This window comes from Diorhabda sublineata, chromosome 10 (assembly GCF_026230105.1).
Source record: "Diorhabda sublineata isolate icDioSubl1.1 chromosome 10, icDioSubl1.1, whole genome shotgun sequence".
NCBI lineage: Eukaryota > Metazoa > Arthropoda > Insecta > Coleoptera > Chrysomelidae > Diorhabda > Diorhabda sublineata.
In genome coordinates this window covers 24,898,743-24,925,038 of record NC_079483.1, presented here as the reverse complement: position 1 = coordinate 24,925,038, position 26,296 = coordinate 24,898,743, and the positions used below count along the sequence as shown (strand labels likewise).

The window sequence follows — 26,296 nt, the reverse complement described above, 5'->3', positions numbered from 1 at the left end:
AATCGGTGTAGACGATTCACTTGCTACCCCCTCCACTCGTCTATAGAGTCAAATCCTCAGTTGTGACATAGATTTCGATGAGATAACGTGCACGATTTGCTCAGTTGATGTGTTATTTTGAGTTGTAACGTTCTTGATGAGTAAAGTTATTAATTTTTGGTGTGTTATTTCTTATTGTAACTATTGGTGATTGGAACGGCAGACTTTCATACAGGTAAGTCGAAATGTTACACTATTGGTGATTGAAAAAGCAGCTTTTCATCCAGCCAAGTCTAAATGTTGCACTATTGACGATTTTTCAGAATGAATCTTAACACACGAGGAACAAAAATATTAGGCCTTCTTGAACTAAAAACGCCTCTTGTTCGGGAACGAAATGTAGTGGATACAGCCAACTTTTCCCCACCACCTCTAGAGTCTTTACCTTCAGGTAAGATTCCTGTTTTTTCCAGCGAAGATGACGTCTTCCCAACAATTCAGACTCTGCCAACCACTACTGCTTCAAACGTAAACTCATCATTTGAAGACCTCATAACACAAGCGGAAATCGTTACAAACACGGATGGAATATTCGATCCAGAACTTGTCGAAGTTGAAGGGTACTCTACAGGTGCGACTGTTCATGATAATGCTTATAAAAACTATGACCCTAAAGAAGGACCTTCTTATTCAGTTGTAGTCGACGAAGAAACTCCAACCATCATTCGCCTCACTAAAATTATTCACAATCAAGATGGAAACGATCCTTCAGCTTCCCGTAGCAATGACGACGAGCAGGTTGACGATGAAAACCCGAACAGCAGTGACGACAGTGACTGGCATGAATCCGAAAATAGTGCTGAAAGTTCAGACTCAAAACATTCCTCACCTCTGGAATTTTCCAGAAAGCCTAATTTAGCTCCCCTTGAAAATTTCAGTCATGAAGAAGATGAAATGAGGCAGAAGAGAGGAAAAAGAAAAAAACGGCCATGCAACCCAGACAACTGGGTTATGAAGAAAACAAAAACCCTTCGAAATAGCGATCTTGGATACGTTTCTTACAAATCCAAACGCTCAGTCAGCGCCAGGAAAATCCGACCATCTTGTGAATCAAAATGCCGTTTGAAATGCTCAGAAAAAATCAAGGAAGAAGTTCGCCAACAGCTTTTTTCTGGATTTTGGAGTTTAGGCGATGTCCAGCGGCAGAGGGAGTTCATCGTATCATACAGTGACGAAATAAAACCAAAATACAGATACTCCAGCACTCAAAACTTTCGTGCCATGAACAGAGCGTTCTATTTTGACGTGCATAACGTCCGCACGAGAGTTTGCAAACAATTTTTCATGGCCACACTTGACATAAATGCTCGAACAATACAGACTGCATTCTCAAAAAAATCCTCTACAGGATTCGTTGCCGAAGATCGACGTGTGAAACACAATAATCATCCAACAGTTGACCCAGAAATCAAGGAAAGTGTCCGCCAATTCATAAATTCGATTCCTCGAATCGAATCCCACTATTTAAGGGCTCAGACCTCCAGAGAGTTGATCGAAGGTGGCAAGAGCCTTGCAGACCTATTCAGGGACTATAAAGTAGGTCGGGAGCAAAAAGAGTTGCCCTCAGCAAATTCTATCATGTTCAATAGAATATTTCATTCAGAATTTAACATTTCCTTTTTTAAACCGAAAAAAGATCAATGTGATGTCTGTGAATCTTACAGTAATGCCAATGATGAAGAAAAGGAGAGTATGAGAGCTACATTCGAAAAACACAAGAAGGAGACAGAGCTGTCACGAGCAGAAAAAGGAAGGGACAAGGATAACCCATCCGGAGCTATAGTCGCAGTCTTCGATCTACAAGCTGTCATGCCATCACCAAGGGGGCTCGTCTCATCCTTTTATTATAAAAGCAAACTCAATTGCTTTAACTTCATCATCAGTGATTTGCATACTAGAAACGTAAATTGCTATTTTTGGAATGAGACAGAGGCAAAACGAGGAGCCAACGAAATCGGAAGCTGCGTCTACCTCTACCTCAAGGACCTCAAGGAACAACGCTCTGATGTTGAACTGGATGTTATATTCTATTCTGATAATTGTTGTGGCCAACAAAAAAATAAGTACTTGGTTAGTTTGTACATACACGCTACTCATGAATTGGATATCCGCAGCATCACACACAAATTCCTAATTCGTGGGCATTCCCAAAATGAAGGAGATAACGTGCACAGCGTAATCGAAAAACAAATTTCCCGACATTTACGTGCATCACCGATCTACATTCCAGACCAATATGTGACCCTGATTCAATCGGCGAAGAAAACAGGCCTTCCCTACAAAGTGCACGTTCTTAAGCACGAAACATTTTACGATCTTAAAGTCCTTACTGAGAGTTTCGGAAGCAATTTCAATGTGAACACCGAAAGATCAACGGTTACTTGGCATGACATCAAAATTATTCGTATAGAGAAATAGCACGCAAACTCCTTCTTCTACAAGACATCCTACGAAAATGAAGAATTCAAGGAGATTGACGTCAGAGGAAACAAGAGAAGTCGTCCCAGAACATCTATGCCGTCACAGATCTCAAGACAGCTGGTACTAGCTTATTCAAAAAAAATTCCTTTAGCAGAAAATAAAAAAAAAGACATTAAAGATTTGATTCAGAAAAGAATTATCCCTCAGTATTACTATGATTCTTTTTACAAAAATATTTTAGATCTGTAAGTCAGTCGGTATGTTTTCACGCCCCAAGAGAATTTATTTAATGAGATTTTTGTAAACTTACTTTCAATCTTAGTTCATTGTTCATTCTAGTTATTATCGTAAATTATTATTTTGTTTTATTGTTTATTACAATTATTAATTATTTTTGTAAATTTCTTGGATTTGCTACCTCGATAGAGGACGAAAAACAATTAAGGTTGTTTTTTCACTTTAGTTTGTTCAAATGTTCCTAAATAACTTAATGTGAGATGAGAGTTAAGTCTGAGAAACGTCAAATAACGTTATTTTTCACTAAGACTTTTGAACGGGATAAAGAACTGTTGGTGACTAGTTCCTACTTATATTATACTTAAAGTGCGCTCATACCTAGTTCTATTTGAATTTATCTGTGATTTTTGAGATCAGATTATAAATCTGATTATAGTCTTGCCTCTACTAATGTTAAAAAAGGTAATTAAGAATTGTGATTTACTTATTAAATACAAGAAGGTATAATTTTCGTTATTAAACAAGAGTTTTTTTACGTTTGAAATTGTTCTTCTTTTTTCCCCAATTTTCCACTTTTTTTATAGTAAAGCAAGATCGAATCTACAATAAGGTATCAACTCAAAATAAAACGCAGTACTCACTGGAGCTTGTGGTTGTTGTAGTCATCAAGAGAGTGACATGTCAAAATATTTCCATCAATACCGTAACAACTCAAAATATTGAAGCGTCCAAAGCATGGATTAATCATGAAAACCGTTATAACTTGGAAAATTAGCTAATTTTCATGACTACGGAATATCAAATAGGGAAGAATACCAAATAACATTTGAAATTCGATTTTGAAGGACTATCTCACATTTTGTCAAGACCTTCAAGCCCAAAATAATTATATCAGCGACGGAAACAGTTTTTCGCGTTTCCTGAAAAAAGAGGATTTTTGAGTTGTGACACTATTGAAGCAAGGGTGCGAAATGTTACACCTGTAGGGATCTTCAGTTTGTTTGGCATGCGTACGGGCGTGATTTGTAAACGCTACTTTTGAAGTGTACATTGCTTCAGAATCCGTTGATTTATTGACAAAGTCAGTGGAGATCGTTAGATCCGGACTGCTGACGAGTTTTTCCACGGAGAGGGGTTCTTCGCTGAACGTTCGAATTTGAGCTATAGGTAGAGTGGCTTCGCTGTAGTAACCAATCATCTCTGGTATAGTCCAATCATCTTCTGTAACAATAAACAAATTTCATTCAACTATTTGGTTATAAAAATTGATATGTATAGACAATCTTTCAGTGTGAAATATTTGGCGTGTACTCTATAAGTGGACCGACTACATTCAGATAATTATTACAACTATTCAAATATAATAAGAAGGGAATCTCTTCTAAATTTATTATGAAAAGTAATCATTTTTTTCAAGTTAGCTCAATGATTTTTTGACTACTTCATCTAATATTTGGTGCGTTTGTGAAAGTCAAATTAAAATTGTAAAAAAATAGTTGTGATTCGAGTGCCAATCCTCATTCCAAAATACGTATCAAATAAATATAAGTTCATTGCATTAAATTCGAGTTCATTCATTCGTTTTGTTATTGTTCATTGTTAGAATATTGATTTATCTGTAAAGTTATTTTCTGTAGAAATTATAAGTCGTTTATTGTAAATAAAAATACTTTTTAAAAAAGGTTAAAAGTGTCTCAAAGAACATTTCTGGCGCTGCGAACAGGATCAAATTCGTACAGAAACACAAGTTTTCCTGGTCAACTTCAGTGGTTAAACGAGACGGTCCATCGAACCAAGGCGAGAAAAACGTAGTATGCAGAAGACATCACCAGTGATCATCCTCTTGTAAGTACAACGTTCCTTTTCACTTAATTTATGAGCACTTTTAGCGATATTTCTGAAAGTAACTTACATTTATTATTGTCAAATCTCTCTATAAACCCTTTGGACAGTTCTACTCCAGCTAATAGTTCTCGATTTTCTAAAAATCAAATTTTAAAAGTTCAAAACACTGATAGCTTGAATATGTCTCTTCAAAACAATGATATCTCCAGCCTCTGTGCCACTCTACCTGAATTTAGATCGAAAGATAATCTTCAACATTTATAAAATCGGTAGATAACTTAATTACGTTCCTTCGGTCACAGAATCTCACTCAACCTCAAGAATTCATATTAAATGCCAATATTATTTCTCGTATAAAAGGTGAACCTAGAGATTTTTCAAACTACTCAAATTTAACACTTTGGACTGATGAACGTCCAGCATTACTATCTAAATACGGAGATCGACGCTCCGAAGATATTTTACTAACTCAATTATCTACATCAGTTCAGTACGATAATGAGACCTATGACCAATATCACCAAAGAATCTCTAATAATTTAAATGATTTGCTTAAACACATAGCTCTTAATGATAATATAGAAACTGTAAATTTCAAAACCTTATACTTTAAAAATATTGCTCTCAAAACGTTTTGCACTGGTATTAACGAGCCATATTGTGAATATTTATCACATTTTCAAATAAATTCTCTCGATGAAGCCCTGCAAAAATGTATCTCCTACGATAATCATAAAAATCAACAATTATATATGAACTTTTTGAGGAGTCAACAAAATAGAAGACTACCCTCTATCCAAAAATCAAAACAAAATTCTATTCCTTCAAACCACAATAGATTTAATCAAACTTTCACGCGAAACCCTATTATTAACCCAATTCCCACACGAAATAACTATTTTTCAAACATCCCTATTTCTCCCATAAATAGAATCCAAAATAACCACCCCCTTAGAAATAGCAAAAGTTTTACTAGATCTCAGCCTAATAATACTTTTGGTAATAATCATACATTTAATAATCCATCTACCAGCAATTCTTTTGGAAATAATCCAAACCCCCTTGCTCCACAACACCAAAGAAATTTTCTAACTTCTCGAAATGTCCCACAACCAATGAGTGGTGTACAAACTATTTCTACTAGAAACCAACCAATGAATACTTCCACGAGAAAAACTTTCAATTTTAATGTTGATTCCCATCAAAATGAAAACTTCAACCCTAACGATACTATAGACTTTGACGATACAAATGACAATTTTGAAAACGAAAATTCTCATCCAGACGTCCAGGTTGAAAATTTTTACGAAGTCACTCACGAAGCACCAATTCAATAAATCTTAATAATATCCGTAACAACCCCCAACTACCATACTTCATTATGCCAAAATCAAAATTAAAAGTTTTAATTGATACAGGAGGCTCAGATACAATTATATCTCCTAAAGCTTCTACCTTTTTCAACTCAAATCATATTTATAATAAGCCCGTCACACCCTTGACATCCATGAAAATAACACGGAAGTATAACTCCAATATTAAAAAAAGAATTTGACATTTTAGAACCCATCGACGCTAGAATTGCCGATTGGAGTAAAGACTTCGACATACTATTAGGAAATTATGACCTAGAACGCTTGCATGCTTTGATAGATTATCAAAGTAAATTATTTACATTAAAACGTCTTAATATTACTATTCCTTTTGACACCTTGCCTAATAAAATTCCTGTAGACATCTTCAATGGCGATATTCTCCTACCCGAAACTATAATAAATAACATTAAAATTCCTGAATCTATCCATACTGTTGCAAACGGTTACATTAACGATATCTATTTACCAACTTCTTTGCCCTTAGAGCCTATACATGTCGAGCATTTAGATAAATACGAAATATGTAACAGTTTAAGTAAATTCGATCCTTCATTAATTCGTACTCAGTATTTGAACCAAGAAGAAAAGGAAAACATTTTGAAGCTTTGTAATAAATATAAGGATATTTTCTATGACAATAATTCCAATTTAACTTTTACTTTGGTCATTAAGCACGAAATAAGAACAAAAGACGAAAACCCAATTTACGTCAAAGGCTTCCGACATCCGAAAGCAATGCAAGAAGAAATTTCCTGACAGATTAATCAATTACTCGATAAAAAAATTATTAGACCATCAATGTCTCCTTATTCCGCCCCTGTTTGGGTTGTACCAAAAAAAAACGATGCTTCCGACAAGAAAAAATTCCGTATGGTTATTGACTACCGCAAACTAAACGAAAACACTGTTGAAGATAAGTATAATCTTCCCAATATAGAAGACATTTTAGATAAACTAGGAAAAGCTACATATTTTACTACCCTTGATCTAGCCCAAGGCTTCCATCAAATTGAAGTCCACCCAAATTCAATCGAAAAAACAGCTTTTTCCGTACCACATGGTCACTACGAGTTTTCACGAATGCCATTTGGTCTTGAAAACGGACCTTCCACTCTCGAAAAATTGATGGATAACATTCTCCGACCTTTTCTCCACAAATGTTGTTTCGTCTATATGGACGACGTCATAATTTTCTCTAAGTCCCTTCAAGAACACTTGATTCATATTGCTGCAATCTTTGAAACATTCCGAAAGGCAAATTTGAAAATTCAATTAGACAAATCTGAATTTCTGACGAAAGAAGTCGCTTTCTTTGGTCACATTGTGACTCCTAAAGGCATTAAGCCCAATCCTAGTAAAACAGAGGCCATTAAAAACTTCCCTATTCCAAAGACTGTGAAAGAAGTGAGATCATTCTTAGGACTCATTGGATATTACGGAAGATTCATCCCAAATTTCGCAAGAATAACATCACCCTTTTCTCGATGCACTCGTAAAGGAGCTATCATAGACCCAACGAATGTCAATTACAAAGAATGTTTTGAGAAGGGCAAACAACTCTTATGCAATGCCCCAGTTCTGCAGTACTCAGATTTTTCAAAACCTTTTGTTTTGACAACCGACGCTTCCAATATTGCCATTGGCTCTGTATTATCCCATTTCGTATTACTCCCGAACTTTGAACTCCGCCGAGCAAAATTATTCAACTATCGAAAGAGAACTTCTGGCAATCTTAGATTCCTGTAAACATTTCCGCCCGTATTTGTATGGTCAAAAATTCACTGTCGAAAGCGACAACAATTCTCTAGTATGAATTTGCAAAATTGAAGACCCCAAATCTCGGTTAGCCCGATGGAGACTGAAACTGGAAGATTACAATTTCGATGTAAAGTACCGTAAAGGCAAAGAAAACCAGGTAGCCGACTGTCTTTCCAGAGTACAGGTCAACGCACTTTCAAATTCTTCTATTTGTGCCGAACCCCCTGATCCCCACGACTTCGATCTAGACGAATTCCTTGAAGAATTCGACAAAAATCAATCTCTCAGCGAGAATACCAAACACACCGCAACCGAAAACCCGATTTCCGGAATTCCTATATCTGAAGATCCAATCAAGTCAGCAACAAATCAAATTATTATTGTCCCTAAATCTAGAGAATATGACATTATTTATAAGAAACCTTTCAAAAAACATAGATATACCGTAAACCTCACTGACAATTGGATAACAGAAATACCTGATGCTCTCAAAAAAATACTTAGACCAAATGAAAAATTCGCGATACATGTACCCCATGAATTTCGACCCTTCATCTGTGATTACTTTAAGAAAACTTTTGACTCGACCGTTAAGGCTATTTTTTGTGATAAGTTACTACAAGACATAGAAGAAGAACAAAGACAAATAGACTGTGTAAAAAAATATCATACCGAAAATCACAACGTCATAGTCGAAACCTATAAACATTTGAAAAATCAATTTTATTGGCCAGCCATGCAAATTACTATTTCTAATTTAATAAATCAATGCGAGATTTGCTTAAAAAACAAATATGAACGACACCCTTATAAATTACCTCAGTTAGGCCCATTATTAGGACAAAAACCTTTCGACATAATTCACATTGACTTGTTCCATTGTAACAAAAATTATTACCTAACGATTGTAGATTCATTTAGCAAATATGCTCAATGCTATAAAATCTCTGATAAAACTTCCGTATCAATTCTTAGCAAGCTAAGACATTATTTTTCCCACCATAATTATCCGAAAAAAATTGTTTGCGATAATGGCACTGAATTTAATTCTGCTGTAATTCATCTTCCAATTCCCCTGCTGAACGATTCCATTCCACCCTTATAGAAAAACTTAGAACACTACGAGACCAAAATCCAGATGATCCCTTAGATGATACTTTCACACATGCAAATTTTAATTTATATATTTTATAATCAATCCACAGTTCCACTAACTTTTCACCTTTTTCAATTCTTTATGGCCCCTATGCCGAAGAAATACATTTCGATTTTGATCTTCCGCTATACGAAACATACAACCAAAGACATAAAGACGAACTCCAACCATTCATAATAGACTTATATAATAAACAAAAAGCAAAACGACAGAAAATTCTAGACAAACAAAATGAAAATACTGAACCAATTCCTGTAATCGATCCTACTAGTTCTGTCTACGTAACTAAGAAAAAACATCGACCTAAACTAAGCTCTCCATATTCTAAACTACATCCAAAAAAACAACTTAAAACTAAAATTGTTGGTAAGACCGATAAACAAAACACCACAAGTACTCACTTAAAATTCGCAAAACGACTTCGTAACGTAAAGAAAAAGAATATCTCAGATAGACCTTTACAGGACGACCCTATCCCTGGGACATCTGCTCAAGATACAAGAAATCCCCAATAACGGCTATTATGCAGAAGACATATAGGCAAATCAAATGAGATAAATCATTATCATAGACATATTTTACAAATGAATTTAGAAAAATTAACTGATACTTTAGAAACGAACCCTAATGACCTTTTCGATTCACCTTTAGAAAATGGACCTTTAGCCCCTTTGAAATTTCAATATAATCACCTTTTAAACGAAGCAAAAGATAATCTTCATAAAATTACCCATAAACATAAAAGAGCTTTGTTCAACTTCCTCGGAACCACTATTAAATATATATCTGGAAACCCTGATGATTATGACTTGGAATTATTGAAATCACGAATTACTGCTGTAGAGATTAAAGAAAATGAAATCATCAACAATCTTAATAAAGAGATATCTTTTGGACACTCTATTGATACGAGATTTAATAATCTTCTAAATTTGATAAATAATAATAGTAAAATAATTGTGGCTGCAGTAAACAAGTTATCATCCGATTTCAATGGATACGTTGCACTTCATAATGAAATTCTAAACCTTCAAACTATAAACGAATTCCTTTTGAAACTGATTCGAACTATAAATTTATCCCAACAAGACCTTTCGAATATTGAGCTCTTTACTTTAGATGAATTGGAAACTTTAAAACGAGAATTATTAGAAACATATTCTCGGAATGCCCTTTTAATCAGTGACGAACATCCCTATCAACTAATTGAAGCTTCTAAATCATTAGTTTGCGTTACCACCAAGACCATGCTAATAATACTGAAAATACCCATCCTTTATCCTCATTCTTACCTATAATAATGATCACATTATGATCCTGCCACCCGCACATTACTACGCAAATAATAAATGGTACGAAATCTGCACCAGCTTAGCTGAACACATCATCTGTACGAAATCTATAAGATCGTAATGTAAAATCCCGAATATAGAGATTTGCACCAAGTCAATCACAACAGAGAACTTTTCACAAGAAACCAGCAAAGTAATTCTATTAGGAATAGTTCATCCAACCATAATTCAAAACCAAGAAATTAGGAGAAGTAGCATCTTAATGACAAACGAGCCAATTAATATAGAAGGAATACGATACAATAAGAAAATTGCGCAAGAAATTACAGTGCCGCAAGTAGTCCCAATCAAGCTGCATCTGAAGCTCAAAATTATACTAGAAAAACTCCAAATTCCAGAGACGCACGGACAAGTTCAACCCATTGAACCAATTCCACTCCTGCTGCAATTTTAATAACAGTCTCTGTAAAGAAACGAAAAAGAATTTCCAAATTCTTATATGGTCCCAAACTACAACCCACTCAAATCCAGATTGTCCAAGATTTGTTCCCAGAGACTTCGAGGACGAAGTAAACAGCAAAGGAGGGAGGAGAAATGTGAAAGATCCCCGACACTGCCACACGACCAGCGGATTCCAAAGTGCAATAAACAATATTCACATAGTCAGCGGATTCCAAAATACGTATCAAATAAATATAAGTTCATTGCATTAAATTCGAGTTCTTAATTTGTTTTGTTACTGTTCATTGTTAGAATATTGATTTGTCTGTAAAGTTATTTTCTGTAGAAATTATTAAGTCGTTTATTGTAAATGAAAATACTTTTTAAAAAAGGTTAAAAGTGTCTCAAAGACGAACATTTCTTTATATATATATATATATATATATATATATATATATATATATATATATATATATATATATATGAAGACTCTTTGCAAAGCATTGTTGAGGTACTCTGGGACGAAAAGTGTTTTGTCCATACAAACGTTATCCAAGATAACCTGGAGAAGATAGCGGTTTCAAATAACCTTGTAGTGTATCTAGACCCAAAAACGGCAGGAAAATCAATGGCCATTCGTAAAGTTGCAGAAGCCGTGCCTGAAATTAAAAGACTTGGTTTAATGAACAAACCAGAACCACAACAAGTAGCTTATATTGAGTCTACTAGTAAGGTACACTTTGATGAAACGGATGAACTACAAGAAATTGCGGAGAGTATATTTGTAGCCGGAATAGACGAATCCAAAGAAACAATGGAAGTGCTTTTCGAAATATATTGCTTAACGGCAAAAATAGCCGAACTTGCGCAGAAAAAAAGATATAAAGAAACTTACGGTAATATTTCAGAAGGAACTGAATTTATCTGAAATACGTAAAGCAGTAGAAATTGCTCTGATGCAGTTTGAACTATATGTAGAAATTTTTGTCTCAGACGGTATGACACTAAAAAAACAAAATAAACGAAGAGAGTCAAGGGACGAAGCTTTATATATCGAGAGAGGAAATCGTTCTTATGCGGAGCTTTTGAAAGCAGTTAAAGAAGAAGTACATAATAGAAACTTGAACAATAAAGTAAAGGCAGCCCGAATGACAAAGGCCGGATATTTGCTACTTACAATGGAGCGAAATAGCGGAGGAGCAGACGACATAGCTAACGCATTAAAAGATATAAACGGAGAAGGGAAGATAAGAAAACTTGGGGGACAGGAACCACGAGCGGTCTTACACGTCAGAAATGTCGACGCGGTCACAAGTAAAGAAGAGATTGAAACAGCAGTGAAGTCACTTATGGCCGGAAGCGAAACAGATTATGTTTCAGTCAGTAATCTTCGTCCTGGTTTCCGAGAGACTCAGATCGCAACCGTTCTAGTTGAAAAAAAAGCTGGTAAAAAACTTACGGATAAGGGAAATATAAGAATAGGTTTTGTAAGCTGCACCGTTAGGCAGAGAGTTAATGTGCTAACATGTTACAAATGCTGGGGTATTGGACACACGGCGTGGCAATGTAGCGGACCTGATCGATCCAAATGCTGCAAAAACTGCGGAAAGGAGGGACACCAAAAGAATAAATGCACTGAGAAATCTTACTGTTTAATGTGTAGTGAATCTGGTCACAGACCACACACCATGCGTTGCCCAAGATACCGAAGAGATATCACAAAAGGCGATATAGTGGGAACAGGCTAAGAAATGGCTAAATTTGTACAAATAAATCTAGTTCGCAGGCGACCTGCACACGATCTGTTAAAGCAAACAATAATAGTGAACAATATAGACATTTCAATAGTGAGCGAACCGAATAAAATACTCATAAAAGACTCAAAATGGTACGTTGATGAAAATTTTGATGCAGCTATAGGCATTACCAATAACGATATTCGTGTCCTAAATAGCGGACGAGGCAAGGGCTTCGTGTGGATTGAATACACAGAATTAATTGTTTTTAGTTGTTACATATCACCTAACCTTACATTAGAAGTATTCGGAATAATTCTGAACCAACTCAAAGACGCCATTGAAACGCGCAATAAGAAATGCTTAATAGCTGGAGATTTTAACGCGAAGGCGGCAATATGGGGGTCGATTGAAAATGACAAAAGGGGTGATATGTTGTCTGAATGGGCCGCAGGCCTAGATTTGGTTTCACTAAATCATGGAAATACTCCTACTTTTTCCCGAGGAAACAGTAAATCACATATAGGTGTCACCTTTGTCTCAACTATATAAACAAAATGTTTGGGAGTTGGCAAGTACTGGACCAAGAAACATTGTCTGATCACAATTACATCTTCTTTGAGATACCGTCTTTAGAAACACAAAAAGTAGCTCCTGAAAAATTTATTAAAGGGTGGAAAATAGAAGAAAAGAAAATCCAATACTTCATATCTGAGATAAAACAAAAAATACGAGAAGAAACAGACACCCTAAACCCTCAAGGTCTCATGGCGGCTATTAAAAAGGCTTGTCAACGCACATTTCAGCCCACATACAACTATAGTGGAAAGAAAAAACCAGTATACTGGTGGTCATCACAGATCAGTGAGGCCAGAAATGTATGCCTTTGTAAAAAGAGATACATGACACGTGCAAACAGAATATCTGGAAGCACAGTCGAAGAAAGAGAGAAAGCAAGAGCTGAATATAAAGAAAAAAGAAATTACTAGAAAAAAATGATAAAAGACGCGAAGAAACACTCCTGGAAAACTGTTATAGAGGAAGTTCAAAACGATGTTTGGGGAAAAGGCTACCAAATAGTGACAAAAAGATTTCTACTAAGACCTAAAACAAAAATCTCACAGGATATCATACTTAAGGAAGCAAGTGGACTATTTCCAAAATATGAAATAACCACCTGGCCACATATTGACATGGTGAGGGCGGATATAATACCATGGACTCAGGAAGAAATTGTAACGGCAGCAAATAAAATAAAACCAAAGAAGGCGGCTGGACCAGATAAGCTATCACCAGAGATATCTAAGTGTGTAGTGAAATACCTGCCAGAAAAGTGCCTCGATGTGATGAACAGACAACTGTATGCGGGGGAATTTCCCAAAATATGGAAAGTGGCGAAACTAGTGCTAATAGAAAAGCCCAAAAAAACGGACGATTTAAAAACGTCATACAGGCCACTATGTCTCCTGGACTGCATGGGAAAAATTCTTGAACACCTCGTCAAAAATAGATTACTTGCAGAAATAGAAGCAAGAGGAGGTTTTAGCAACTCTCAGTTTGGGTTTCAGAAAGGTATTTCCACTGTGGATGCACTAGCTAAAGTTCTAGAAATCGCAAAAGAAGCAAAACATGTGGCATGGGCAAACCGTAAGATATGCTTACTTGTAACGTTAGATGTAAGAAATGCATTCAACTCCGCACCATGGAGAGGAATAGCTGACAGCTTGAAAAAGCGAAACATATCGCCATACCTAATGCTCATGATCACAAGTTATCTAACGGACCGGACACTACTTGTAGGTAATACCATTATGGAAGTAACCTGCGGTGTCCCACAGGGCTCGGTACTTGGCCCTCTCCTTTGGAACTTATATTATGACGACTTGTTGCAACTGGATATGCCAAGTAGCGTAAAATTGGTGGCCTACGCTGACGATCTTGCAGTAGTAGTAACAGGAAAGATAAAGACACAGGTAGTAGTAGAAGCTAACATCGTTATTCAAAGAATAGCTGAATGGATGCATTTGAAAAAACTTGATCTTGCACCTGAAAAAACAGAGGCGGTACTTTTGGGTGATCGAAAGGAAGCAAGAAGACTCACCATCGAAGTCTTGAATAACGAAATAATTATAAAAACCGCAAATTAAATATTTGGGTGTAACCCTAGACACAGGTGCTACAATGAAAAAACATATTGAAATCGTCTGCAAGAAAGCAGAAGCATCTGCTTTGTCTCTAAGTAGAATAATGCCGCAAAAAAATGGGCCTACAGCAAGTAAACGAAAAATATTATGTGCAGTAACTCACTCGATTTTGTTATATGCGTCTCCCGTATGGTATGAAACGCTGAAATATACCAAATACAAGGATATTTGCCAAAAAGTGCAAAGAAAGTTAGCTTTGAGAGTATGTGGTGCTTTCCGCACAGTCTCCACAAACGCGCTGTTAGTGATTTCAGAAATAATACCTATAGAACTGCAGGCTGAGGAACTATACAAAACAAAAGGCAAACAAAGGAATGAGAAGATAGAGATACGTACTGAAACATTAAATCGGTGGCAGGACAAATGGGAACAAGCAGTAAATGGACAATGGACTAGAAGACTGATTCCAAATATTAGAACGTGGGTAAACAGAAATCATGGAGAGGTGAACTACTATCTTAGTCAAATGTTAACAGGACATGGCTGTTTTGAAGCACACTTCCACAGGTTTAAAATCAGTAATACAACGGAATGCACGTACTGTAGCCAAATGGATGACGCGGAACACACATTTTTCGTATGTGCAAAATGGAGCCCACAGCGAATTGAAGCTGAACAATGTGTAGAAGAAACACTTACTCCAGATAATATTTTACACCATATGTTATAGGATGAAAAAAAATGGAACATAGTATCGGTTATGATCCAGAAAATAATAGAGAAAAAAGAAGAAGATAGAAGTAAGCACAGACTAAAATAAGTGTAAGGCAACGCTCGGAATGCTGAAGTAATACTTAACGGTAGTTCCAGCACTCTTCTCAGCAGGTGAATCCACGTATGAGGGGGAAGGGTTTAGTCGGTCGGCAGTACAACAGCCAATAGCCAACCCGACACTATCTAGGCACAATATTGATCAGCCTAGATGTCTGAGAGCAGATTCCTAATCCCCTCCCCCCCCAAAAAAAATATATACACATATACATATATATATATATATATATATGTATATATATATATATATATATATATATATATATATATATATATATATATATATATATATATATATATATATATATATATCCAGCGGTCAAATTGGCGTCGGTACTTTTACGGTATAGCCAGGAATCCTTCAATATACACCAATGTATATTTGCAAAATATATTCAACGGACAGGTTAGCAGCTTGATAATTTGGCAACGTTGAAATAGATATATTTGAGTTTATTAAATAACTTTCATTCTGCAGATTGGATGGCCGTATATGAATGTTATACTTGTAACGGAGGAAGTGGCATCTTAAAAAATATATTTAGAATCAACGTATTGGTTACGCCAAAATGTATGGTGATTTAAATGCATTTTGCTTTCTTGGTCTTAATTTACATATATCCATTTCTATGAGTTGTTTGAGCATAATTTGATTATTATTTATTCGAACGTATCGCTACATGTCGCAAGTATGTTTGGGACGAACCAAAAAATTAACCATTTTAGTTTAAAATTGTGATCATATTCAGAGATCCGTATTGAAGCTTATAAGCAAAAGGTGCCAATTCAAATCTAATTTTTTACTGACTATTCGAAGCAACATTCAAAACTCTCCGAACATTTAAGAGCTGATTAAAAAACTAAAAAACTGGACATTATTTCAGAGTCACCAATATGGTAGATCACAGAAACCCTTCTGTTGTCGATGTCTCAGAATAAACGTTAGTTTTATTTTGGTGCTGTTTTTTGGAAATTTCTCTATTCCATTTTTGTAATAAGCAACCTGCATCCAGAATTGCTTATTTTTATTTTTTTATTTTATAAAAATATTGAATAGCTGAAAAAATTTTTTGGCTGATTTTGATAATACTAAGAAAAAAATAACTATTAAAGAGTCTCCTAGGGCTATTACAAGCGGGCTAAACACAGACAGACGAAAAAGGACCCAAACAAACAATATTGATGATAGTTATCCAACTGCAAATCTTCGTTATGCTTAAAAAATCGTAGGAAGAAGAATTTTCATTGGTTTTTTGATCTTAAAGATGAAAGAAGAATCCGTGATGCTAATACAAAGATGGGTAGTTCTTTAATAATGATATGCGAGACCACATCCAGATTGAGTGATTTCAAAAGAGATGGGAATGCCATAGAGCATGCTTGGGATAAAATGGATAAAATACCATTGGCGAGCATGATCCTCGACCTGAATATTAGCTGTTGTTGAAACATTCCTTTTCATTAAATCCCTTGAAGAATTCCTTTGTTTTATTCTTTTATTTCAGCACTTTATCTAATTTTCATTATTCAAAGAGATGAGAAACGATTTTATGATTTTTGGTATTCAACAGTTAACAAATATATTCTCTTGTACCTTAAAATTTTGTTTCAGCTTTTAAAATCTGATTAAATAAATATACTTAACTCTATCAATATCTTCAACTTTTGAACAGCTGTTCATTTTCAATTTTTTTGAATGTATTTGAATACAAATTCAGCATGTTTTGAAATTGATTACAATTGTTCAATAACGTCTTATTAGAACAAAGTTGAATTTTTCACATGAGACATTTTGTATCTTAGATTTCAATTTGTTGCAATTTGCCATCGTAACAAGAAATATTTTTTCATATTCCATATACGGTATTCCACTAGTTCCTCGTGAAAGTCGTATGCAGGTCACCACCTTCTGTACTTTGAAACGCACAACCCAAATATTCTGTCGTAGATAAAGGTTTTTAGGCCCACTCCAACTTAAAGATTTGATAAAACTCGAACCTCGTTTTGAAAAGTATATACATGTACAGAAGAACAACAAACTTTCTACAACAGTTTCACATTTTTGAGTCATCCTGTATTTCATTCTGCCAAATTTGAACAATGTGGCTCTTCTTTTAGATTGAATACCGAAACCTAAAAACTCTGAACTGTATAGTTTTTGTACTATTTAAATGTTGTTTATGAAACTTCCACCTATGAACCATTTGATTAGGGCCCTTAATAATACTTGCTGTGTCTAGCTGATTTTCATAATATGCTGATATAAATGCATCAAGCTATTCGACGCCATTTAAAGAAGAAAAATGGAGTTTCACTTTCGAAAAAGGATAACTCCTTCATTGAAATTGATAAGCCTTAAGAAGTAGCGGTAAACGACTTGAAACTCTATCCATTTGCCGATTTTTCAATAAAATAGGGTCCTATTACGAATCCACTTGGAATGCTGCCATCTACGTTTACAGACCACCTAGTCTGACTGCGAAATGAAAATTTGTTGTAGAACAAATTATGTAAATTTGTGACTGTTCGCATATCTACTTTCATAAATTGTCCACTCGTTACCGAGTAACACAGCTGCTATTTTTTGCAAGAAGTTCTCTTCTCAGAATAATTTTATCGTGTCTTTGTAATTGCAATAAGCTGTAACTGATTCTTTGGGACTCTCATATTGGTATCTTCACTATTTGCTAGTACAACATGAAATGTAACTTTCTCTGTATAGTATTGAGTTCCTATTTTAACAAACATTAGTCTCATATACCTACCTCTTATAATGTTACTGATGTATTGAAACTTTTCTCTTTTTTCACATACTTTTATCCTAGCATTATTGTGGAAACTCTGCCAGTATGGCCGTTGGGCGGATTGAGTAGCTCAACGACCATGCTGCCGTTCCAAGCCCGGATAAAAGAGGAGAGTTGTAAGGCAAGGCTAGCTACCTACCTCATGTAAAACAGCCATTTACTCAGAGAACGAAGAAAGTAGCCTCGGATAGGACTGATAAAACTTATAACGACCCAGCAAAGTTAAGGAAAAAACGATTTTGGAAGCGACAACAATTGCGAATAGCCAATAGACTGCTACAAACCACGTTTAAATTTACAGAAACAACTAAAACCCATATATTAAGCGTCTATGCTCCTGATACGAGTAAAAGTCAAGAAGAAACAGACTCATTCTATGATGAACTGCAGATCACCATCGATAAGATACCGAAGCAAGACGAAATTATGATACTGGGAGATTTTAATGGAAGGATTGGTAACGAGGTTATTAGTGGAATTAAGAATCGGTTTAACGAAGAAACACTCAACAGCAATGGAGAACAACTCATACAATTCTGTGCACATAATGAACTACGCATTAACAACACGTTTTATCCCCATAAACAACAGCACAAGTATACGTTCGAGAACACAAGAGGACATGAATCGATTATAGACTACATTATTACAAACAGAAATATTCATCCCTCAAAAATATTAGATGTCAGAACATTAACCTCAGTAAACACAGGGACTAACCACCATATGGTGCTAGCTATAATGCGGAACTGCGTACAAAGGAAAACCCAGAACAAACCGAAAGTGACAGAAAAGCTGAACATAGAAAGCCTTAGCGATGATACCACAAAATACCTCTACCAGCAAAGACTAAGGAAGGCAATAAATGAAAACAAGATCTTGAAAGATGATACTGTAGAACTAACATGGAAAAGATTAAGTACTAATATAAGGACAGCTGCAGAAGAGGCATTAGGCAAACGAAAGGTGAACCTGAACGGAAAGCCCAACACGAAACCATGGTTCAAACACGAAATCAAATCACTTGCGGAAGAAAAAAGGAAAGCATATCTTCAATATAGAAGTCAAACAATTACATATGCTGATTACAAAGTCGTGAGGAAAAGGACAAATATGGAAATACAAACGATTAAGAGACAATTCTGGGAGAAATACTCATCAGACATGGAAAACGACTTATATGGGGGACAAAAAAAGATCTGGAATATGATAAGGAACATCAAAAGACCAATCAATGAATACATCCACACGAAAACAATAACGTTAAAAGAATGGGAAAGGTATTTCCATGAACTCTACGGTGACATAATAACAAGCTAATCCACTGAACAGAAACAAGAAAATATATCTGAGGAAGGAGAAGACATCCAACAACAATTAATATCAAAAGACAAAATTGAAGCAACAATGCGCAAGATGAAAAATAGGAAATCACCAGGGCTGGATAACATTAATAACAAGCTTCTTAAATATGGTGGCAATGAATTAATAGACCAAATGCATGTCATGTTCAACAAGATATACGACCAGAGAAAAGTACCAGAGGAATGGAAAATAAGCATAACGGTCTTTAAGAAAGGGGAAAAGAAAGATCCAAATAATTATAGAGGGATCAGCCTCCTAAGCACGACTTCAAAATTACTAACAAAAATTATTGCAGAAGAAATCTCAAGTAGCGGCATGAGCGAAGAACAACAGGGATTTAGAAAAAATAGATCAACCATAGACGCTATATTCATCTTAAGACAGATTGCCGAAAAGGCCATAGAGTACAATAAAACCGCGTTTATGTGCTTCATAGACTTAACAAAAGCATTTGACAGAGTGAGATTACATGACGTCATTGAGCTACTAAAAAAACGAGGCGTAAACCAAAGGACAATAGACTTCATTCGGGACATGAACAACGGAAATAGCACATATGTAAGAGTAAACAACGAACTCTCCAGTAAAGTGCCAGTATCAACAGGGATCAGACAAGGAGATAGTCTCAGCCCAATACTCTTCAACATTATAATGGACGAAATCATAAAAGAAGTCAAAACGGCAGGCAGAGGATACAGAATGGGAAAACATGAGTTTAAGATAGTTTGCTACGCTGATGACGCGGTTGTGATATCTGAAGATGAGGATAATCTGCAAAAACTGCTACACAGATTTGAAACAGTTGCAGGAGAATTCAATATGATCATATCGAAACAAAAGACACAATCCTTGACAATAGCGAGAGAACCAAGAAGATGCAAACTGGCAATTTATAATAAAAGTGTAGAACAGGTTATGTCTTTTAAATATTTAGGGGTTAACATCACGAGCAATAGGAACTTGAAACAAGAAGTCAAAACGCAAACAACAGCAGCATCTAGGATATCAGGATTCCTTCGAATCGTGATATGGAGAAATAAATTTTTAAGTATCGAAAGCTAAACACGGATATATAAAACTTGTGTCAGACCAGTAATGACATACGCCATAGAAACGAGGACGGAGACTGCAACTACTAAACGGATTCTTAGAACAACCGAGATGAAGACATTACGCTCAATCACAGGGAAAACACTAAGAGACAGAATAAGGAGCAATGAAATCAGAAGAATGTGTGACGTTCCGGATATAGTGAGATGGGCCAGAACTAGAAGAAGAGCATGGAGAGATCATGTCAATAGAATGAACAACGATCGACTGGCGAAAATCGCAAAGGAAGAGAAACCCAATACAAGTAGACCGCCTGGAAGACCACCAAAGCGCTGGTATGAGAGCTGGTCCTCGCAGTCACAACTTAGGCTGCCTCTTTGAAAACACAAGACACAGTCTTAAAATAAGAAGAAGAAGAAGAATTATTGTGGAAAGATAATTTTGAACTATGTATTCCAAAAAATAAATGGCGTTGAAATTTTTACGGAAAACTGGTCATATGTTTTGAAATACCCGGTGTAAACCATTATTAAGTTCATATGGTTAGAATTGGGAAATAAAGCAAAATTTAATATTGACTGATTACGAACTGATGATAAATTTGGCATAAACTGAACCTAGGATCGAAAAACCAGTAAACAATATCTCATTGAGATTTGTTTCTTCTACTTTTATTGATACTCTTACAAATTATTCTGATCATTTTTGTTGCTCTGTCAAGGGTTAGTAATTTATGCTTGTAGTTTTATAATGCTGCTCTTCAACTCAGGTTTTTTGCTTTTAACGTCTGACCCAACCATTCTGTATAATAAATATGGTGACAGTTCTTTATTATCAATTAGTCATTTATGAAAAATTACTCAGATCTAAAAACCTTAATAAAACTTCTAATAACTTTCCGCGCCCCGTGTATCCAATACTCACTGTATTTATATTTACATACTTATACATTTAACGGGATGGACGACTTCTCTAGAGTATCTCTACGTTAATAATAATTGGCGCCCCTTTTTCGATAAGCTTCGTAAAGGGTTGGCATGGCGTCGTAACATCATTCACGGAGACAAGCAGAAAGTTTTTTCGTAGTTTTTAATAGTGTTGCAAGCAGTCAAAATGTCAAGACGTAAACGAAACGAACTAATTATGAGACTAGCATTAGCTCAGGAGAAAGACGGTATGTGTACTCAAAAATTTCCTAATATTGTGTAGATTATTTATCATGATAAAGATATCAAATAACTGTGACTTTTACAATAATAGATAGATTTCTTCGGACATTTTTCTATCTAATTAATTATGGATATGAATTTGGGATTTTATTTTGAGTATATGTTTGATATGTCTATTAGATTCTATTTAATATATATTTAATAAGAACACAGAGAATGCGTGTAAAATATATTGTTTTGTGCAAATTTTCGTGCGATATTTGCTGAAAATGTTAAAGTTACAACCTGTTAAATTAAGCGTAAGGGCATGAAAACAGTTTCCAGCTAATTGGTGGTGACATCTTGTGAATACAATACATACGTCATTATATTGTACAAAATAAAAAAAAAAATATTATTTTATTATGAAAAACATTTCAAAATTTCCTCAGAGGTGTCATGTAGATGTCAGGGAGTTTTTGGTGGTGACACCTCAATGTATTCCGAAAAAATATTTTCGGAATAACGCTTTGGCCGTTCCTCGAAGTGGAAAACAACTACACTACTTTCCTGGCTAATACCACACGAACATTGAATTACATCCACAAAGAAGAGCGACCGACCGTCGAGACAGACATCTCAATATTTCGCAATTGCAAGGAGAGAGGTTTATAAACCGACACATTCGTGCGGAATTTTATCCAAGCAAAGGGTAACATCGTAATTTTCAGTCTGGTTTAGGGGTACCAGACGAGAGAGTATTATGCCATCCTGATGAGATCATAACAAGGTCGAAACTAGTCGGTGGCTATACCTCTCTCCTTGCAATTGCGAAACATTGAGATGTCTGTCTCGATTGTCGGTCGATCGGCATCACGCTCTTCGTTGTGGATGTAATTCAATGTTCGGCGTGGTATTAGCCAGGAAAGTGCAAAATGACTTACAGACAAATCTAAATGATTAACGAGTAATGTCAAACTAATAATACATTGTTTTTAAATCTCGCGGTATTTCCACACTTGTAATCTCCTTTTTAATAAATAAAAGTTCAGAAATGCATTTTCAATATAAAAACGATTCCTTCTTTTCCATTGATAATTTGAAGTCATCAATACTATATATTATAAGAGGGATAAGTACTGGAGACGATAGTTGACGTTTCCGTCTCTTGTGACTGAAAACATATTTTCGCTGAATTTTTAGCATTTGTAAAAAATATACTTCGACACTAACTTAGCACGAATGATGCATGTAGAATTTCACTTTTCAAAAACATACCTTGCTGTTGGAAATAATAAAAAATAGTTGCCTACACACACTTGATGAGTACTTTAATAAAACAAATTCAAATCACTCTGAGTAAGATAGAATCACTGGTGGTCGTGGAGCAGTCTGAAAATTAGCATCAATATTCAATCAACAGTTTCGGACCGGAGAATTGACTGTATTTCTAAAAAATTTTGAGAAATTGGCTCAGTACATCAACAATATTATTATTATTTCTATCATTACCAATCTTGTTGAAATAACATTTGGTTTTAGTTTCAATATCGGATCCATCTCTTACTTCAGAATCCGAATATGTTCCTTCGTCCACCGTATCAGATATGTCAACGTTTGAGTCCTCGCTGCTACAAGCAGCACCAGTTGAAACAAAATATGAACCACAGGATGCAAACAATATATTAGGAACTCTTGAGATGAATATTTCAAATAATATGAAAATTGATGTTTCAAGTGATGAAATCGCTGGTGATTGTCTTGCGGAAAGTACTAAATTAATGTCTGAACAATCTTTGAATGCAATTTTGGGCAGTTATGTAGAACAACATTTAGAAAACCTCCCTGATGGTTCCGTAATAGATATTAGTTATTTGAATGAAATAAATAACACACCTTGCAATACATCTAGCCAAGTTCCAACTACTACTAAGAGGATCAGAAGGAAACATAACTGTTTATTCTGCGGCATAAAAACTAGCAATTTTGTTCGACATATAGAAAGATGTCATTTTGATGAAATACAGGTACAAGAAATAATGTCTTTGGATAAGAAATCAAAGAAGAGGAAAAAATTAATTGATAAGGTACGTAGAGAAGGCGACTTCATATCTTCGAAAGTTGTACCAGTTATGAGAGTACAAAATAATACCAATAATTACATCGTTTGTAAGTTTTGTCGCGGGTACTATGCTCCAAAAAGTTTGAGAAGACATACGAAGAAATGTTTCTTCAATCCTAATCCATCACAAAAATTGCAATCTCAAATTGAAGGTCAAGCGATAATGGTAGGTCAATTCGGTCCCAATGATCCACTAAGAGTTAGTGGATTGTTGAATATGTTTAGAGCAGATGATATATCATTTATAGCAAAGAAAGATCCCATAATCTGTGAAGTTGGTAGGAGATATTGAAAAAGTCACAAAGAAAAACATTTGCGAGTGGTTTCAAAAAGGCAAATGAGACGTTTTGCTAGACTTCTAAAGACCTCGCGGGAAATTCTCAAAAACAATAGATTGGAACTACTTCAAATACTGAGCCCTAGTAAATTCCAAACTTTAATCAAAGCAACTAAGCTTATTGTCATTTGTCATTATTTGCCATTAAAATGGGAACTCTAATTAAGAATGCAATCAACGCAGCATTATCGTTAGAAGTACAAAATGAAAATTGTAGAAAAGATTTTGTCGATGAATTGAAAATATTGACAAGATTAATTGAAACTCACTGGGCGCAAGAAATATCAAGTGAAGCTGGACAGAATTTAATGATTAACACATTCAACAAACCTTCTTTAATACCGGCAATACAAGATATTAAGGTAAGTTTGGTTATTCATAAAAACTTCATTTAAACTCATGATAGAGATTGATTTTCCAGTTAATTAAGAAATAGTTATCTGCTTATATATTAACTAAACGTCATATCGATAGCTTGGGAGTGATAAGCTTAATTTAAATTTGAAATAATATCGTCTAGTAAAATGTAAGCGTTATACCTTCCATTTAGCATAATTATTAGAATACAAGTATCTACAAACTATTCCCATATCATAATTATACTCACATGAACTTCTAGGGACAACTGTTTTAATATTTCTGTGCCAGAAACTCAAGTCACAGTTTAAAGCTTACTTTGAACTGTGCTCAAGTATCCTTCAAAGATAATAAAATTCTCAAATTCTCCAAAAACGATAACACCCGGGCATCTATAAAGTCCGTTTCGGTTTCGCAGGTGAAACTTTCGATTTATTTCTTACATCACAAAAACCTAACATTTTGTGAAGTAGAACAATTTTGAAATGTGCAGTTTAAATCTGTCCATATTTTATTCTGTGCACAATTTGTTCAGCAAATTTTTATGATAACGTTATCGACTATTGTCACACTTCAAACTTATCCAATTTATATTAGAATGAAAATATTATTTCGAATACGTTGAAATAGAGAAATGTATGTGGAAAAAATACCTTTCTCGCCAATCAGGCGCCGAAAAATGATAAACAGTCTTATCGATTATTTCTGTGTTACAAAGAGGGTAGATATGAAGGTTCTATTTGGAAAAGAAGGAATATAAGAATCATTCTAAAATCAAACAATGTTGCATGTTAGTAATAAAAGTGGTGAATTTAAGAAATTCTTCGTTTCATTTAAAAGTCGATAACATTTATTCCTTATTTCAAATACTAGCGGAAGGTTTACAGAATACCTATTATAATAAAGTCGATAAAATTTATATACAATAAACTGTTTATATATTACTTAAAAATATTAACATCTAAGCTATTGGATTTTTATTACCTCCCAGCACATGCCCCAAAATCCATATGTCCCTCGACCGTGTCGGGTTGAACCTTTTCTTATCGTCCTTAGTCAACCTCCTACCCGTATCTTATCTGACCCTGCATTATACCAGCATTCCGACACGTCTCAGTTGGATATACAGAGGAACTTTTAATAATCGATTACAATAATATGTTTGTCTTTAAATATAAAATTTTCCAGTAAATTATGAAAAGTAGCTATCGTGTACCTTTGATTACCTTCATCTTAATTCATTATATTCAATATTCTTGTTAATTACGAAACTAGGTTTGGTGTCAAATCTCTATCTTTTCATGTTGTAGCTATGAAACTGATATATTATTTGATTACAGACATTTGAAAACTACCTTCAAATGAACATAAAAGAAGACATGGCAAGTCTAAAAGAAAATTCCTACAATGAGACCGCATATAGGAATCTTATGGATTGTGTTTATTGTAGTATCATACTATTCAACAAACGAAGAGTTGGGGAATTGCAACGTATGACATTGGAAGTATACAAAAAAAATAGTGACTTACTTCCTTGTTCAGAATTTGAAAATTTTCTCAGCGATACGGAGAGGATTTTATATTCTAGTTTAAAAAGAATAGTTATTCGAGGCAAACGGGGCTCGTAGATAAGAATGCAGGAGTGGCGATAGCCATTATAAATAAAAACTTAGAAATAGATAAGACGCTTCGAGGTGATAACTGCGTACAAATAGAAACCAAGGGCACCACTATGACGGCCGTTTATATATATATATATATATATATATATATATATATATATATATATATATATATATATATATATATATATATATATATACCCGAATATCAGCGA

General features: G+C 34.9%; 1 protein-coding gene across 1 annotated transcript; it reads left to right on the top strand.

Moving 5' to 3' along the window:
- The first annotated feature begins 16,573 nt into the window (after window positions 1-16,573).
- Window positions 16,574-19,400, top strand: LOC130449206 (uncharacterized). Its single transcript, XM_056786883.1, has 2 exons — window positions 16,574-16,684; window positions 18,246-19,400. Exons 1-2 carry the CDS (start codon window positions 16,574-16,576, stop codon window positions 19,398-19,400), a joined length of 1,266 nt encoding a protein of 421 aa, XP_056642861.1.
- Window positions 19,401-26,296: the final 6,896 nt, after the last annotated feature.

Coding starts and splice junctions, on each gene's coding strand:
- LOC130449206 (XM_056786883.1), top strand. CDS start 16,574: ATGGGTAGTTCTTTAATAATGATATGCGAGACCACATCCAGATTGAGT. Junction 16,685..18,245: donor AAATGGATAAAATACCATTG/GCGAGCATGATC, acceptor CCATTTACTCAG/AGAACGAAGAAAGTAGCCTC.